The 17,502-nt window shown below is 31.5% G+C and overlaps 1 protein-coding gene across 1 annotated transcript in view; it reads left to right on the top strand.

The window, feature by feature from the left end:
• LOC143075423 (BCAS3 microtubule associated cell migration factor-like) overlaps positions 1 to 17,502 on the top strand; it is a 45,117-nt gene that overhangs the window by 9,077 nt on the left and 18,538 nt on the right. Inside the window, exons 7-17 of the mRNA XM_076250818.1 lie at positions 733 to 843; positions 2,917 to 2,993; positions 5,622 to 5,698; positions 6,290 to 6,373; positions 6,852 to 7,016; positions 7,716 to 7,946; positions 9,084 to 9,177; positions 10,196 to 10,342; positions 13,871 to 14,146; positions 15,608 to 15,767; positions 16,292 to 16,392. Coding sequence (XP_076106933.1) covers positions 733 to 843; positions 2,917 to 2,993; positions 5,622 to 5,698; positions 6,290 to 6,373; positions 6,852 to 7,016; positions 7,716 to 7,946; positions 9,084 to 9,177; positions 10,196 to 10,342; positions 13,871 to 14,146; positions 15,608 to 15,767; positions 16,292 to 16,392 — 1,523 coding nt within the window. The remainder of the gene's footprint in view (positions 1 to 732; positions 844 to 2,916; positions 2,994 to 5,621; positions 5,699 to 6,289; positions 6,374 to 6,851; positions 7,017 to 7,715; positions 7,947 to 9,083; positions 9,178 to 10,195; positions 10,343 to 13,870; positions 14,147 to 15,607; positions 15,768 to 16,291; positions 16,393 to 17,502) is intronic.

Here is a 17,502-nt window from a genome sequence, read left to right as displayed (position 1 = left end):
AATCTTGGATACTATAAGCTATAGGTCTAGTATATTTGGTGTATGGAAGGACTGTAAGGTGTACATGTCCAACTGGCAGGTGTCATCTGACCTTGACCTCATTTTCATGGTTCAGTGGTCAAAGTTAAGTTTTTGTGTTTTGTTCTGTTTTTCTTATACTATACGCAAAAGGTCTACTATATTTGGTGTATGGAATGATTGTAAGGTGTATATGTCTAGCTGACAGGTGTCATCGGACCTTGACCTCATTTTCATGGTTCAGTGGTCAAAGTTAAGTTTTTGAGTTTTGGTCTATTTTTGTTAAACTATATGCAATAGGTCTTGATCTGTATGTCAATAGCGCAGTTTTTTTTTACCTTGACCTCATTTTCACGGTTCATGGCTGCGTGTTGAATTTTTGTGTTTTGGTCTGATTTTCTTAATTTATAAGCAATAGGTCAACTATATTTGTTGTATGGAAGAATTGTTAGCTGTACATGTCTGCCTGGCATGGTTCATCTGACAATGACCTCATTTTCATAGTTCATTGATCAATGTTTAGTTTTCTTGATTAATGTTGAGTTTATGTGACAGTTGAAATAAAGCTTTATATTTAGGACTATCAACATAATATCAATGGTTAGTAAAGAAGGCGACATTTCAGCGAGTGCACTCTTGTGTAGATAAATACTAGAAGATGTAGGACAAGGTATAAAGATATGATATATAATTGACTGTTTGATTTTATTTCAGTGCTGGCCAGCCCTATTGTGCAGTAAAGTTTGTGTCTCTGAAGACAGGGGATGAAGTACACAACATCAGTTTTAAAACATATCCAGTCATAAATATAGAGTGCAATAAAAGGTGGGTTAAATAACATTAATATAGAGTGCAATAAAAGGTGGGTTAAATAACATTAATATAGAGTGCAATAAAAGGTGGGTTAAATAACATTAATATAGAGTGCAATAAAAGGTGGGTTAAATAACAAAATATAAGAAATCAAATCTTGCTTATCTTTTTTTTTCTGATTGAAAATTTTTTTAAGCATGAAACAATAAAAGGAATAAACCAACTAGATATTACATACCACTAAGATTCTATACAAATTAAAGACATGAACCAGAGAGCAAAAAAAACAACTCAAAATTTAAAAAAATGTATTTTTTAAATTACAAAATCCTTTTTATTTTTTTTGGGATACGATTGCTTTCAAGCAATCTGTAGACTTATACCGTTGGCTCAGAGCAATGCCCTCACGTCAGTCGTTTTATTCTAAACATTAAGGAAACTCTCACATTCTTATGATTGTCTTGCTTTAAAAGGTAAAAACAAACAAAGGGATTGAACTTAAACAACTTTCCTATAATATTCTTTTCATAATCTTCATGTTTGATAATTCCCTTGACTTATATGCGTGTTTTTAACAACACGGAAAATCAGAATTAAGCAGTATTTATATTTAGTGTTTTTATAAATTTAGAAACACGTCAGAGGGAATTCCCAGTTTTGATAAAATAAGAGTTGTCTGAATTCCGATAACTCTATTTCTGTCATATAAGAACTGAAGTGGAGATTTTCTTATATGTTACCGTTATGAAAATGATATTTGAGATTATACTTCCATAAAGAAATAGAGAACCATCTAGGTCGTTTAATAAACATTTAATATACGTTCTTGCTCCAGGGTTTGTTTTGGAAATTATGCGCATGCGTATAGATTTCTTGACTTCAAGGGGTTTTAGATTGAATGGTTGCTCTGGATTCCCCACTCAATTAATTAATTTATAACTCATTGGATCTTTTCTATGTATATCTGCTATTGAGGGTTATTGTTGTTGCATAATTTTCAATCATTTGCATTATTTAAATTAAAATTAATTAGTCCACATCGTCAAGTTGTTACTAGAACATCCCTTCAGGCGAGATGGAGTCTTCCATATTATCGTTTCGAGTTGTCTCCCTTCCGGAAGTAAATCCCGTGAGTTCTGAATGAGAAACAATATTAGCTCGTTCTGTCAATAAACGTCGTATAATGTTAAAAACGATCGCAATTTAAACCGTGGAATGTGTACGGAAAGGAGTCATGATCACTGACCCAAAGGAAATTAAAAATTTTAACAGTTAGGAATGGGGTTCCTCCTAGAATTAACGTAGGAAAGTAAGTGATAAGATACGAAGTGAAAATACCTTCTCTCACTCTGACTGCTGTCAGTGTGGAAAGAAAACTTGGAATTGATAGTACAAAAATAAAACACAATAGGCCTAAGTACATTGTTCATACACTTTTATCCGGGATTGGCTATTTTGTAACTATTCAGATTACGTAAATTACATTTTACATGTGCAGTTGAATTAGTTTTGAAAATAATATTATCCAGATACATGTATACATGTGTCAATGAAACAATGGCAATCGTATCCCTCAGAGCAATCTACTCTTTGATTATGACACCTTATTGCTATTTGTCTGTGATATTGATTGTTGCCTATAAACCTCTTGTGTAATAACACCTGATTGTCAGGAACAAAAGTTAAAGGAGATTTGGGGTATTTGTAAATAAGACAGTAAACAAACAAATCAACACAACCTAACATCATGCAAAAGACATATTTATGTAAACATTTCTGATTAATTAGAATTACATATATGGTATGTGTTGTGTACAAGATGCCAGTTTGTACAAATTATAATGTGTACAGGTTTTTTCTACAAATTGAAAGTTTTTTGACTCATACCTTTTTGCAACATGAAAATCCTTTAAGTAATTGCATCAGATGTTGATGTGTTGCTATGTTATTCAGGATAAATATAGTAGAAAAAAAGAACACAAACTTTTTAGTGAAAGAATGACATTAGCAAAGATACTCTGACAGTAAAAGAAAAACTGAAATGTGCATTTCATAGTGCTGAACTTATTTGATAATATTTTTCAGAGTGATAGTAGTGGTATTCAAGGAGAAACTTTGTGTATTTGATGCTGCAACCTTAAAACAAAAGTTCTGGATAACAGGTAACTGTTTTAATTGCCTTAACTAAATTCCTTTTTGTAACAAACTGGTTTAACACAATTTCTTGAATGAAATGGAATTCATATTTCTTTACATGCAATTATTTTCATAGATGTCATTTATGTGGTAGGTTACATTTATAAAACAAAATACTATTTTCATTGACCATATGAAAGCAGATAAAAAAAAATCAATTTAGTGAAATAGCAACTTTTATAGGCCATCCATGAAAGTCGAACTTCAGAAAATAAATGATAACTCTGCTAACCTTTGTTCTGTTCTGAATAAGGGCACTATAAATTTGTTTTTAATAAACAATTAAAAAAATATATTGAACCTCATGACATGACTTTGATTTGAAAGGGTGGTCACCATTGTGTGAGGAAAATTTAGTTAGAAGTATGTAGAACTTTAAAGTTAGGCCAAATAAAAATATATGTGTGGTTCCAGTTACCCTACCTACTCTACTTTTTAGTAGTAAAAATAGCCTACCCTAAAGATTTTTTTGTCATTTTCCATGAAGCACTGTTAAAGTCAGAGTGTTGCTCCCATAGACTCAATGTAAAAAAATAACATAAAGTAAAAAAAAAAATCCCTACCTACCTACCCTAATTTTTTTTAGATGTAACTGGAACCACACATACTATTTTATTTGGCCTTACTAATTTTGAAGTTTTACTGTGGAATCATTATTATTCAAGGGATGCCAATTTTTATGGATTTTGTAGTTATAGGTGAACCACCAATTTAAATGTTCAAAAAAGGACAAGTTTTCTTTAACCCTTTCCTCATTGGATACTTTTTTTTTTAAATACTTGATTTGCATAGGATTTTTTTTAGGTTTAAAGTATTTCAATACATTGCGAAAACAAATATTTCATCAATGAAATTCAAGTCATAGATTCTCATGAATATCCTTTATATATTAGTTACAAATTTTATTAAGTCTGATAAAGTTTTTTCATAGGTGAGACCTTTCAACAGAGGCACTACACAGGCGTCAAAAGGCGTCATTATGGAGTTAAGGAGGTGGTGTCAAAAGGCATCATTATGAAGTTAAGGGGTGGTGTCAAAAGGTGTCATTATGGAGTTAAGGGGGTGGTGTCAAAAGGTGTCATTATGGAGTTAAGGGGGTGGTGTCAAAAGGTGTCATTATGGAGTTAAGGGGGTAGTGTCAAAAGGTGTCATTATGGAGTTAAGTGGGTGGTTTCAAAAGGTGTCATTATGGAGTTAAGGGGGTGGTGTCAAAAGGTGTCATTATGGAGTTAAGGGGTGGTGTCAAAAGGTGTTATTACGGAGTATAGGGGGTGGCGTCAGAAGGTTTCATTATGGAGGAAAGGGTAGACTTGTATGCAGTATTTTTTGAAACCCTGAAATCAAATATCCATGAAAAATCATTTTTTCCTTAATCCACAAAATGTGTATTCACGGTATTAATGAATCCACGAAAACGTGTACCCACGATATTACTGAATCCACGAAAATGTGTATTCACGGTATTACTGAATCCACGAAAATGTGTATTCACGGTATTACTGAATCCACGAAAATGTGTATTCACGGTATTAATGAATCCACGAAAACGTGTACCCACGATATTACTGAATCCACAAAAATGTGTATTCACGGTATTACTGAATCCACAGTAGTTTAATTTGCATCAAGTTTAATTAAATATCATTTAGCATTATTTAATATGTTATTTTCCAAACATTTCAGCAATATATCATGTGTATATTAATACATTACTTTTAATCCAGAAATTATTGTGATGTTTTTGTTAATGCTAAAAATGCAACAGTATCAGATTTGTAATAATAATTACAATCAGGATGTTATAACTGATTTACCTTCACAAAATCTTTTTGATTGCATAAATTAGATCTAGCATTTTATTAAGTAATCAGTATTTCAGAATAATAAATGCACTCATTGATTTCTGAATTTACAGTATATGCACCTTGGTTTCTATTTTTTCAAACATTGAAGTTTACATATAAAAAGTAATACATGTATATATATGTTTCCTCACATATAAAAAGTAATACATGTATATATATGTTTCCTCACATATAAAAAGTAATACATGTATATATATGTTCCCTCACATATAAAAAGTAATACATGTAGATATATATGTTCCCTCAAATATAAAAAGTAATACATGTATATATATGTTCCCTCACATATAAAAAGTAATACATGTATACATATATATGTTCCCTCACATATAAAGATATTACTGGTGAAGGTCATCATCATTTTTTAAGTTATTAGAATTATTGTCTGGAGAAATCACAAAACAGCTTTGTAACTTCTGAATTAAACAGTTCTCTTTTAAATTAAAAAAAAACAGTTTATTGTAAAGATATTTTGAAATCATAAAACTTCTGATGTCACCTATTGATATTTTTGCATATTGTTAAATAGTTATATTCCACATGTATACAATGTATTTGAATACACTGATGAGCCGTAAGGATTAAGGTTCATAAGGAATTTGAATTTTACAGTACTAAATGTGATTGTAAATTTTAAGTATTTAGTATTGAGGATTACAGCCCATTATTAGATACTTTTATTTTGATAACATTATAAATCAGGTTAATATTTATTTTTATTTTTTTCAGACTGTTTTCCCTGTACTGGTCCCAGTGAAAACCCAGTTGCTCTTGGTAGTAGATGGCTGGCATATGCTGATAAAAGAGTAATTAGTTTTAAAAATTTGGTGCTTTTTTTTACACCAAAGTTTTACTGGATTTGAGATGTGTATTTCTATTGAATTTATAAGTTGATGTTCCATGATTCCAAGAAAACAAGACAATTATCAAATAGACGAAATTTCATCAAGATTAAATTGAAATCAACATTGTGAGAGACTAGTACAATTTTTTTAAATTTGGTCAAAGCATGATTTCAACATGATGATATTTATACAGGAAAAAATAGAAATAATAGTGCTTTTTTTAGTCCGCCTTAATTTACTCGTTTTTTAACCTTTTGTTTAAAAATGTTATCTCTTATAAAATACCCATTTTGGAAAAATCAGTTGGCAGTGCCAGCTTTCAGCTTGTTTAAACCTAAAATTTGCAAGTGAAAAATTTTATTTTATATATAGAACAAAAAAATTACATTACTGTATATTCACTTAATTCCAAGTCATGTTTCATTCCTGTCACAAACAGAAAACAATGTAAACAAGGTACATTTAACATCAAATGCAAGACTGAGAAAAATCAACTTTGTCAACCTTTTATATAATAGTTTAAATTATTCTTTATTGTTGTATATATTTAAGTTGGTACCATTACATCAGTCATTTGGAGGAATGTCAGGAGATGGAGCACAGTCATATGCTGCTACAGTCATCAGTGCAGCAAAGGTGTGTTATCTTATGTTTGTGTGTAGGTTTTGAGCATTTGTCAATGTATATGTGTTCCTAACAAAAGTTTCTCTGGTAATATTTGTTATGTTATGTTGTTATCTACTGAAGATCAACATAAGGCTCTCGGGGTTCTCGTTAAGATGCATGGATATCAAGCTGGACGCATCATTTTTTAAACCCATGAGTCCCTGAAGATCAACATAAGGCTCTACTAACAAACAAGACATATGAGAGAAACAATACAAAGATCAAAATTGAAATAAAAAATAAAATACTATATGCAGACCTAAGGTGGAATTCATCTGTTTATATTCAACCACAATGTGTAGAAAGTGTTAAAATACATGTCAAGGACCACTATAAATACTTGCTCTAAACAGGTAAAACTAACTTATCTTCTTTACATACTGATTACTTAATATATGCATGACAATTTTCAAGAAATGAAATATACTAGATAGAGATTTTTTTACAGGGAGCATTTAAAGGGTTATCTGTGTTTAGTGAGGCTGTAGTTAGTAACTTGACTGGCAGCAAGCCTTCAACACCACCCAAGAAAACTGACCTTAACCAGATAGATAATGGGAATAGACCAGGCATTATATCTATTGTAGATCTACAAAATATACATGGGGACCATGTAAGTTATAAATTTTGTTAGTTCACTGGTGATTCCGAATGTTTGCCTATTTATGTCCTACCTACGATAGGAGAAGGACATTTTGTTTATTTGGTCTGTGTCCAATCGTCTGTCTGTCAAGATAGTTTTTGATGAAGTTGAAGTCTAATCAACTTGAACTTAGTACACATGTTCCCTATGATATGATCTTTCTAATTTTGAAGTCAAATTGTAGATGGACTCCAATTTCATTGTCCGCTGAACATAGAAAATGATAGTGCGAGTGGGGCATTCATGACCTAATTGGACACATTCTTGTTTTATTATCACACATGCATGTATGTAGCTGCAAGATAGAAAGATAGATTCAATATTTGAAATAAATACCTTTAATATTAAAATTTTGGCTTCAAATTGCAAAGTTTCACTTGACATCAACCTAAGAATAATCATTTTTAAAATCAAAATGCAAGGATATTGAAACATGATGAGTTGACACCAATTTTATTTGTGTTATTTAAAACTAAACAAGTAGACATTTTCATGATAATAATATTAATGTTACTAGTCAATAGTTTATGAGTAGCAAATACACAGTATATCCAAACAAAGCTGTTAATAATTTAGCAAAATATTGTGTAAAGATGGGTTTAAAAGCATGTGTTTTAAGAGTACTGTACTAAATTTACTTAATATATATTATCATCATTTGTTTTACAGTATTGTGTATCAGAAGACAATGAAGATGACAGTTTAGTAGCACATTTCCACGCTCATGCTAATGAACCAGTATCTCACATGCTATTTGACCCGGCTGGGACATTGTTATTGACTGCCTGTAAATTAGGACATAATTTCCACGTGTTTAGGATTATGGCTCATCCTTGTAGCTCCTCACTAGGAGCTGTACATCACCTGTTTACGTTACACAGAGGGGATACGACAGCTAAGGTATGGTTTCTGTAAATTCTGAAATTATTGTGAGGTTTTTGTTAATGAGAACAATGCAACTTAGGATGCTCTCTCTTCTATTTCAAAATAACAAAGACTGTTATCAATAAAAAAGTATGTATATAACAGATCTTAAAAAGTAGAAGGTTTGCGTCCAAGTTTCTGAAATACAACCAATTGCAAATTTGGCGGGAAATGATTCCCTCTAGATTTTTCATACAACATTAGTGTCTTGTTTCTTCCACAAGATATGAAAAAGTAACAGGGACTTTATAAGATTTAAAAAAGCCTTTTAAGGGGGCTTGCAGGTCTAAATAATTTTATTTTTTTTAATATAGGATTGTGCTATATTTTTTCAATAAACAAACTTTTTCTTAAACCTAATAGAAAAATAAAACTAAAAATTGGGGTCACCGTTCATTAACGTTCACAATCTGCTTCGAAAGAAGCATACAATTTTGTAAAGGTACTTTTTTTCCGTTGAACTAATAGGAGAAATAGAGGTAATATCGAAATAAAAAAGAACTAAATTATAGAAATTGATCAACTTTTACAATGGCTTAGTTTGAGTACAGCTTATTTGTTAATTATAATAAGAGATATAGGTCACTGATGAGTTAAAAAAGATATTTCAATTTTAATGCTAAAAAATGGCATTTGTGCATCAAAGGGAGATATTTTGAAGCTTTTTCAATGACATACACATTTTAAAAGTCATCTAGGGCCAACACAAATTGATTTTTTAGAATGATTTTTGTACCATATGATAAAGTAACAACTATTTAAGGTAATGAATAAAATTTGTAATGAAAAATAAATGTTTATTTTTTTTTCTGAAATTTTTATACTCTCGAGCCTCCTTAACCAGATTTTCAAAGGAAAAATTGTCGGGCAAAATTGTTATCGACACCTCATGGATAAAGTTAGAGGATTCCAAATCTCAGACAAAAAAACAAAAACAAGAGTAGGGAACTACCGTCAGCAACAATTGAAGTCACAGATGAAAAACATTTTCTCTGTTGATATTTGTAAAATTCTGTAAGTAAAACTATCAACTGAAAACTAAGAGTATTTGATTCACAAAAAGGTTGAAAAAAGTTATTACTTGCTATTTCAAATTCCTTTGTATGATTTTAGGTTATAGACATGGCGTTCAGTCAAGACAGTAGATGGGTAACAGTTAGTACCCATAGAGGTACAACACATGTGTTCCCTGTTACCCCTTATGGCGGTAAGTTATGGCATGTTCTCCTTGTAAAAGGGTACCCAAACAGGTAGACAATAAAGGGACATAATTCTGTTGAAAAATATGTCAACTTAAATATGAAAATAGGAATATTTGTATGATTTCCAATGAGACAACTCTCCACAAGAGACCAAATGACATAGAAATTAATAACTATAGGTCACAGTACAGCCCTCAACAATGAGCAAAACCAATATCTCATAGTCAGCTATAAAAGGTTCAGAAATGAAGTCTTCATTTACAGTTACATACTAAAACGCAACCTCAGTATCAGCTGTAGAAAAGTGTTGATTATAATTTGTATGAAGAATAAAGATTCTTACAAGTTCTCATTTTATCCACATACAATAGTACAATGAAACCTACTACCTACATCAGCAATCCTTTGTACAACAGTCCACGGCTTCAAAGAGCAGATTTCTATATCTGCTCTTTCACAAATATTCTAAAAACTGCATAACATGTACATAGTTTTACCAAGAAATATACATAGGATAACAGTCCACAAATTTTTTTTATTAAATCACCGTTATATTTTACTTCATTTTTCTATGCACCAATTGCAATGCAATGTAACGTAATATTACTGAAAATTTATTTCTTTTAAATTGTAAATAAGCCACGCATGCAATGGCACATAATAGTCAAAGTTGTGACTGAGTGCGGAAATATGAAGATAGATAGATAGAAAGTCTTTAGGGCAATAATTCTATCCAAATAAAATGTAAACAAGGGAAGGATTTTCAATGAAATAGTGGACACACCAAACACACCAGAAAGACAGGAAAAAGGACTTAATAGCATGTTTTGTAACAATCATATAAGATATTATAATGGACAAAGGGTTTAAAAAGTTTTATAAGATGTATGGTTTTAATTTTATTGGATCTTAAAGTTTGCTTGTTGACAGAAAATATGAAATGAAATCCTCTTAAATAAATATTATTCTCATTTTAGTAACTTACAATTTGTCAAATATTTATTATAATAATTTCTATTATAGGTAATATAAATGTGAGAACACACTGTAAAGCTAGAGTTGTCAACAGAGCCAGTCGATTTCATAAGAGTGCTGGTATAGATGATATGGACCATCCCAGACCTGATAGAGATAGTCCAATTCTCTCTGGTAGTCCAGGGTCTACAACAGGTACAAGGTTTTATTAAGTTACTACTGTCATAATAAAATCAGGCAAATAACTTCATGAGATATCTTAAAACCTGATTGTGTTAAACTTTTGTGTCAGGACATGATATGATTAACGAAAATAAGAACAAGAAGTTGTGGTATGATTGCCAATGAGACCACTCTCTACCAGAGACAAAATAATGTAAACGTTAACAGATTTAGGTCACTGCATTTCCTTCAATAATGAGAAAAACCCATACTACATAGTAAGCTATGAATAGCCCCAAAATTACAAATATATTTCACATACTGGTTTATTAATTGTGGGGTACCAATTTCTGTTGATTTCATGGGTACAGATAAGTCACAAATTTGAATGCTCAGCAAATAACATATAACAAGGTTGTATGTAGACTTTGGCAAATCCACGAAATCAAATACTGTGGATTCATTTTTATTCGTGGTATACCAATTTTCGTGGGTTTCGTGGGTCAAGCGAACCACGAATTTAAGAATTCAACGAAGAATAATCCCGAGAAATGTGTATGGAGTTGGATGTTTATTTCCGGTTATGTTATGCAGTTCTAGTATAGTGTTGACTAGCGATAAATATTGTAACATAACACGTGAGTTTTATTGAAAGAAGATACAAGTATTTTGATTAAATCTATAATAAATATATCGAATATCAGTGATAATTTACTTTTTGAAATTGATTAAAACTGTTCATGGAAAATAACTGCAAGTTGTTAATTACCATGTCATAGTTTGGTTTACCAGTGATTAAAAATCAATAGGATTAAGTACGGGGATATTGCCCGTAGGTAATATTGTTTATGACAGGAACATTTATTTTCACACCTTATACTTATATCACCGTTTATTATATCGTGATTAGGGAAATTAGCTTTCAATCATAAAGTTTTGAATTCCTTATAGAATTCAGACAAGAATTTATAAATTGTAAAACAAACAAATAATTAGTTGTCTCTGCCCATTATTGTAATCGAAGTTATCAATGAACACTTTAACCTAGAATGACCAATTAAGCGAGGATTTTGACAATTCAAAACTTTTTCAATGAATTCCTTCTTTTTTGTTTTGTTTTATTATTGATCGAACCAAGGATGTTATATGATCTCCTAAATCAAAAAGAAATCCACGAATTACGTATCTATTTTTTTTTTATGTTGTAATCAGCGATCCACGAATTTACGTATACCACGAAACGTCTTTTTTTCTCTATCCACGAAAATTGATACCCACGAAAATAAATGAATCCACAGTATGCACAAAAATACCAGTCTTCTACAATCCACTAAAATTATTACCCACGAAAGAATCAACAGTATATTAAAATTGAGAATGGAAATGGGGAATGTGTCAAAGAGACAACAACCCGACCAAATAAAAAACAACAGCAGAGGGTCACCAACAGGTCTTCAATGTAGCGAGAAATTCCCGCACCCGGAGGCGTCCTTCAGCTGGCCCCTAAACAAATATATACTAGTCCAGTGATAATGAACGCCATACTAATTTCCAAATTGTACACAAGAAACTAAAATTAAAATAATACAAGACTAACAAAGGCCAGAGGCTCCTGACTTGGGACAGGCGCAAAAATGCGGCGGGGTTAAACATGTTTGTGAGATCTAACCCTCCCCCTATACCTCTAACCAATGTAGAAAAGTAAAAGCATAACAATACGCACATTAAAATTCAGTTCAAGAGAAGTCCGAGTCTGATGTCAGAAGATGTAACCAAAGAAAATAAACAAAATGACAATAATACATAAATAACAACAGACTACTAGCAGTTAACTGACATGCCAGCTCCAGACTTCAATTAAACTGACTGAAAGATTATGATTTCATCATATGAACATCAGGCACAATCCTTCCCGTTAGGGGTTTAGTATCATACCATCATAACATATATGAGAAGAACACAACCCGTGTCATGCCAACAACTGTTTTTAGAATAAATGTGTTTAGTTCCGATGCAAAGACCTTATCAGTGACTCAATATTAACGCCAAAATATGCAATCTTTAATGACTTGACAACAGTGTCGTAATTATATCCCTTCTTAATAAGTCTATTCAAAGGTTTTGTAAGTTTCTGAGGTGAATACTGACACCTTTGTGCTTTATAAAGAATATTTCCATAAAAAATTGGATGTGAAATACCTGAACGTATTAGAAGTCTGCATGTTGAGCTATATTTACGAATGATGTCTTTATACCGATGATAAAATTTAGTAAATGTTTTGACTAGTTTGTGATATCGAAAACCCTGGTGTAATAATTTTTCAGTAATACATAAATTTCTCTCGTTAAAATCTAAAACATTGTTACATACACGAGCGAATCGTACAAGTTGAGATATATAAACACCGTAAGATGGTGACAAGGGAACGTCACCATCTATAAACGGATAATTAACGATAGGAAATGAAAAATCATCCCTTTTATCATAAATTTTAGTATTCAGCTTTCCATTAGTGATATAGATATCAAGATCTACTCTGAACTAAATTTATCTAAAAGGTGAAGACTATACAGGTTACACTGTTTCAATCCTGGATCAAAATGTATCTAAAAGGTGAAGATTATACAGGTTACACTGTTTCAATCCTGGATCAAAATGTATCTAAAAGGTGAAGACTATACAGGTTACACTGTTTCAATCCTGGATCAAAATGTATCTAAAAGGTGAAGACTATACAGGTTACACTGTTTCAATCCTGGATCAAAATGTATCTAAAAGGTGAAGACTATACAGGTTACACTGTTTCAATCCTGGATCAAAATGTATCTAAAAGGTGAAGACTATACAGGTTACACTGTTTCAATCCTGGATCAAAATGTATCTAAAAGGTGAAGACTATACAGGTTACACTGTTTCAATCCTGGATCAAAATGTATCTAAAAGGTGAAGACTATACAGGTTACACTGTTTCAATCCTGGATCAAAATGTATCTAAAAGGTGAAGATTATACAGGTTACACTGTTTCAATCCTGGATCAAAATGTATCTAAAAGGTGAAGACTATACAGGTTACACTGTTTCAATCCTGGATCAAAATGTATCTAAAAGGTGAAGACTATACAGGTTACACTGTTTCAATCCTGGATCAAAATGTATCTAAAAGGTGAAGACTATACAGGTTACACTGTTTCAATCCTGGATCAAAATGTATCTAAAAGGTGAAGACTATACAGGTTACACTGTTTCAATCCTGGATCAAAATGTATAATCACAACTGAAAATAAAAAAAAAATATTCATAAAATAAAGATTCAAATAATTTCTATAATCTTCAAAAGTTTTCCAATCCTTTGTCTGATATTGATAACATGTACTGTAAAAGTATGAGTAAAGATTGATTGATAGAAGAAAATTAAAATGATTTTGCCATATGACATTTGGTCAAACTCATGGCAGACTAGAGAAATGCATTTGATTAACAATATCCACAAATTATGGATAAAATTTATATCGAAGGTATGAAATTTTTAGAGCTAAATTTATTGCATAATATATTTTCAGGTGGAAACTACGACAACTATCCAAGCCTGATAAGACAGAATGCTCTGAATAACAACATAGAGAATCCACGACTGCCACCATACCCCCATGCCACACAGATTTATCCCTTGTCACAGATCAAACAGCCACTCATGTTGGCTACCAGTATAGGTGGGAAGACACAAAGCCCCACCCACACACCTAGTGGCAAAGATAATGTTGTTGTGGTGAATGCCTGTTTCTCTACCCCTAGACTCTGGATTGGAGGGAATCCTAGTGTATCTGTTGAGCATAGAGGTAGACTACCAAATTATTAGTTCAGGGTCCAAGTGTTTGAACCAATATATCAATTTTTAAATTCAATATCTGTCCTCCAAAAAAAATTGTTATGATGTCTCAACATCCCTGTAAATGGCACTAAGACCATAACATCAAAAACATTAACATTCCCAAAGGGAATATCATTTCTGAACTGTTCATTTATTCATTTGAAAAATACACTGCATTCTAAATGATTTAACCAAGTTTTCAATAGCAGGCTTCTGGAAGTGAATTTAAGAAAATGAGTTATTAGAATGAAGATACATTACAACTTTCCCTTTGCAAATGTTGTCATGATAAATGCTTTCGTGTGTCCCCTTCTAAATCTCATTGGTTGATGAAAGTCAGTTTAAAAAAAAAAATAGTTAGAGCGAGTATTTATATGAGGTTCACTAATATTTATGATGATATTTTCATAGTTTTAAAAGATTCTTATTAAAACAATATGTATTTTACTTTGCCATCCATAAATGCAGCTATCAATCTGCAAAGCTGTTGTTTTCTTTGGAACTTTCAAAAAAAGTGTTCAAATGTATCTTATTATTGTTAAAAAATATTATGTCATAGTCCCATCTAAATAAGTTGGAAGAAAAATTAAGGGTTTGTCTATTAGTTAAACGAAAAATACTTTGGTGATATAACACCTGATTAAGAAATTTGGTAGGAAGTCATTATTTCAAATGATTTAAAATTCATAAATGGTTTCAAAGTTTATGAAGATTGATCGTGGTAAAATTTAGGTTGTTAGTTGAATTGCTTTTTTCTGATTTTACTAGAAAAATACAAAGTTACATTAATGTACTGCAAGCTAATATCAAAACTTTCAAAATCTTGATATTTTTTATGCCCCACCTACGATAGTAGAGGGGCATTATGTTTTCTGGTCTGTGCCTCCGTTCGTCCGTCCGTCCGTCTGTGCCTCCGTTCGTCTGTCCACTTCAGGTTAAAGTTTTTGGTCAAGGTAGTTTTTGAAGAAGTTGAAGTCCAATCAACTTGAAACTTAGTACACTTGTTCCCCATGATATGATCTTTCTAATTTTAATGCCAAATTATAGTTTTGATACCAATTTCATGGTCCACTGAACATAGAAAATGATAGTGCGAAGTTCAGGTTAAAGTTTTTGGTCAAGGTAGTTTTTGATGAAGTTAAAGTTACATCAACTTGAAACTTAGTACACATGTTCCCTATGATATGATCTTTCTAATTTTAATTCCAAATTAAAGTTTTGACCCCAATTTCACGGTCCACTGAACATAGAAAATGATAGTGCGAGTGGGGCATTCGTGTACTATGGACACATTCTTGTTTACGTTTATTTCACCAATGAAGGCAACAACTGAGAACTATCATTAACAGATTTTAATGTAGTTAACTCTGTTAAAATAGTATCAAATAAAATTACATTATTCATTTGTTAATTAAATATTTATTTACAGAAGGTAAAAGGGTAGTAGATTCTTTATTTGTAATGAGTCAGACTGGTATGTTGTCAGAGTACATACTGGAACCCCGAGCTAAGGTTGGACTAGACAAGATATCAGGGGATAGCCCCTTGGAGCTGGTTGTCACAGGATATACACAGTGGACGTTACAGAGGTATATATTATGAAGATATTAAGGTGGTACCTAACACTACAGGGAGATAACTCTGTAAAATCCGCTTAACGTTTTAATTATGTTGTGTTGTTAAGGGAATATTAAGCTTCTCAATGATCAAAATTAGTGTTTGTCAAATTGCTATATAAGCAGTGTAATATTTCTGACAAAATGGTTGGTTCACAGATTTCCAAACACTGATAAGGTGTATATTTATGTCTTTTTTAAGTACCGGTAGTTTAAATATTATATTATTTATTTTTGGTGGATGATTTGTTTTCTTGAAAATGATTGCACATTTTTTCAACATATTATTTACAATTGACAGTCATTTGGCCTATCACAATTAGCCTTCAGCATAATAATAAAAAGGCAAGTAGGAGCTCTTCTATAGGCGAGATTTACAAAACTATAACTGTACTGTCATAATTTGAAGGTTGGAGGGTTGCTGTTAAGCACCCTCTTCAGATGAAGACTACTACAACTTACATATTTTAAACATTGACTTATTTGTTTGCTTTCAGATCCAAGACATCAGATGAGATCAAGCTACCCCTTACAAACAATAACCCGCTCATACTGTCTTGTGAGGCTGTTCTGACTCAACAGCCATCTGCGTTGTGTGGTGAGTATTTATTATAGGGGTTTAGCACCCAGAATACTTTGTAAACATGTCCTTTATTCCTGGAAATATTTCAGTTTAATTTAGTTATGTGTTTATTTTTTTAAAGCAAAATATGTATGCAGATCATCTGAAAATTTGTAGAAATTGAATTGCAATATTATATGTTTTGAAAATTACAATCCTGTACAAATTTACTTTTGTAGAGACTTTTAATTTTATGATTTCAAAATCTAGAGCAAAATTTATTTGGGAGGTATAATTTTCAGATTTAATATTGTCTTTGAATATGATCTTGCTTTAAGGATGTACTTAGGTGAGGTTAGGTGAAAATGAAGAAATTAAGAAATTAAAATTGATACTTAAAGCTGGTAGAGCATTCGCTAAGGATAAAAATAAGCTAAAAAAAATTGATAGGTCATGGACCTCCTTTTCGAGATATTTGAGATTTAAAATATGGTGGGAAAAGGCTGACTCGGACATTTACCTTATATTTGCATTGGTATTATTTGGGTCTCAAAACTAAACAAAGAAAATCAAGAATCTTCTAAAATTTTGGTAAATGACCTTTCATGAGCTATTAAGTCTTATATGAAAAAATAAATGGGTGTTATGGGGCAAACTATTTTACCTGGTATTGAATGGAAAAACACCAAGGAGTCCGAACATTTGACACGAATTCCAAAACCTCACCTAAGTACATCCTTAAGGTGCAATTGCATTTATCTAAATCGACAAATCATCAAAATTAAAAATCTCATGAAAAATTGCCAACTTTACAGTATTCAAATTTATTATGCCTCATATAAAGTTTTAGGACAATAAACTTTATTGTCATTCATCAGTCCAATTAGATGGGTTTTCCCAATCAATAAATTTTCTATGGTATAGTTAAGTCATACAAAATTTGTGTAACCACATTTTGGATATTTGAAATTCAGTTTAGATTAGCTCAAGACCACTAAATATTTTGAAATCCAATGCTATTGTTTGGGAATTTCAGTTAATATTTTTATGGGTTAGGGTCCTTGATTGTGAGTTGAATAGACAAACTTTTACAACTTTAAAAAAAAAAATGCACTTTACATTCATACTGATGTTTTCACTTATTTT

This window comes from Mytilus galloprovincialis, chromosome 5 (genome assembly GCF_965363235.1).
Source record: "Mytilus galloprovincialis chromosome 5, xbMytGall1.hap1.1, whole genome shotgun sequence".
NCBI lineage: Eukaryota > Metazoa > Mollusca > Bivalvia > Mytilida > Mytilidae > Mytilus > Mytilus galloprovincialis.
Note: the sequence above shows the minus strand (reverse complement) of the source record. Positions and strands in the feature narration are given on the sequence as shown.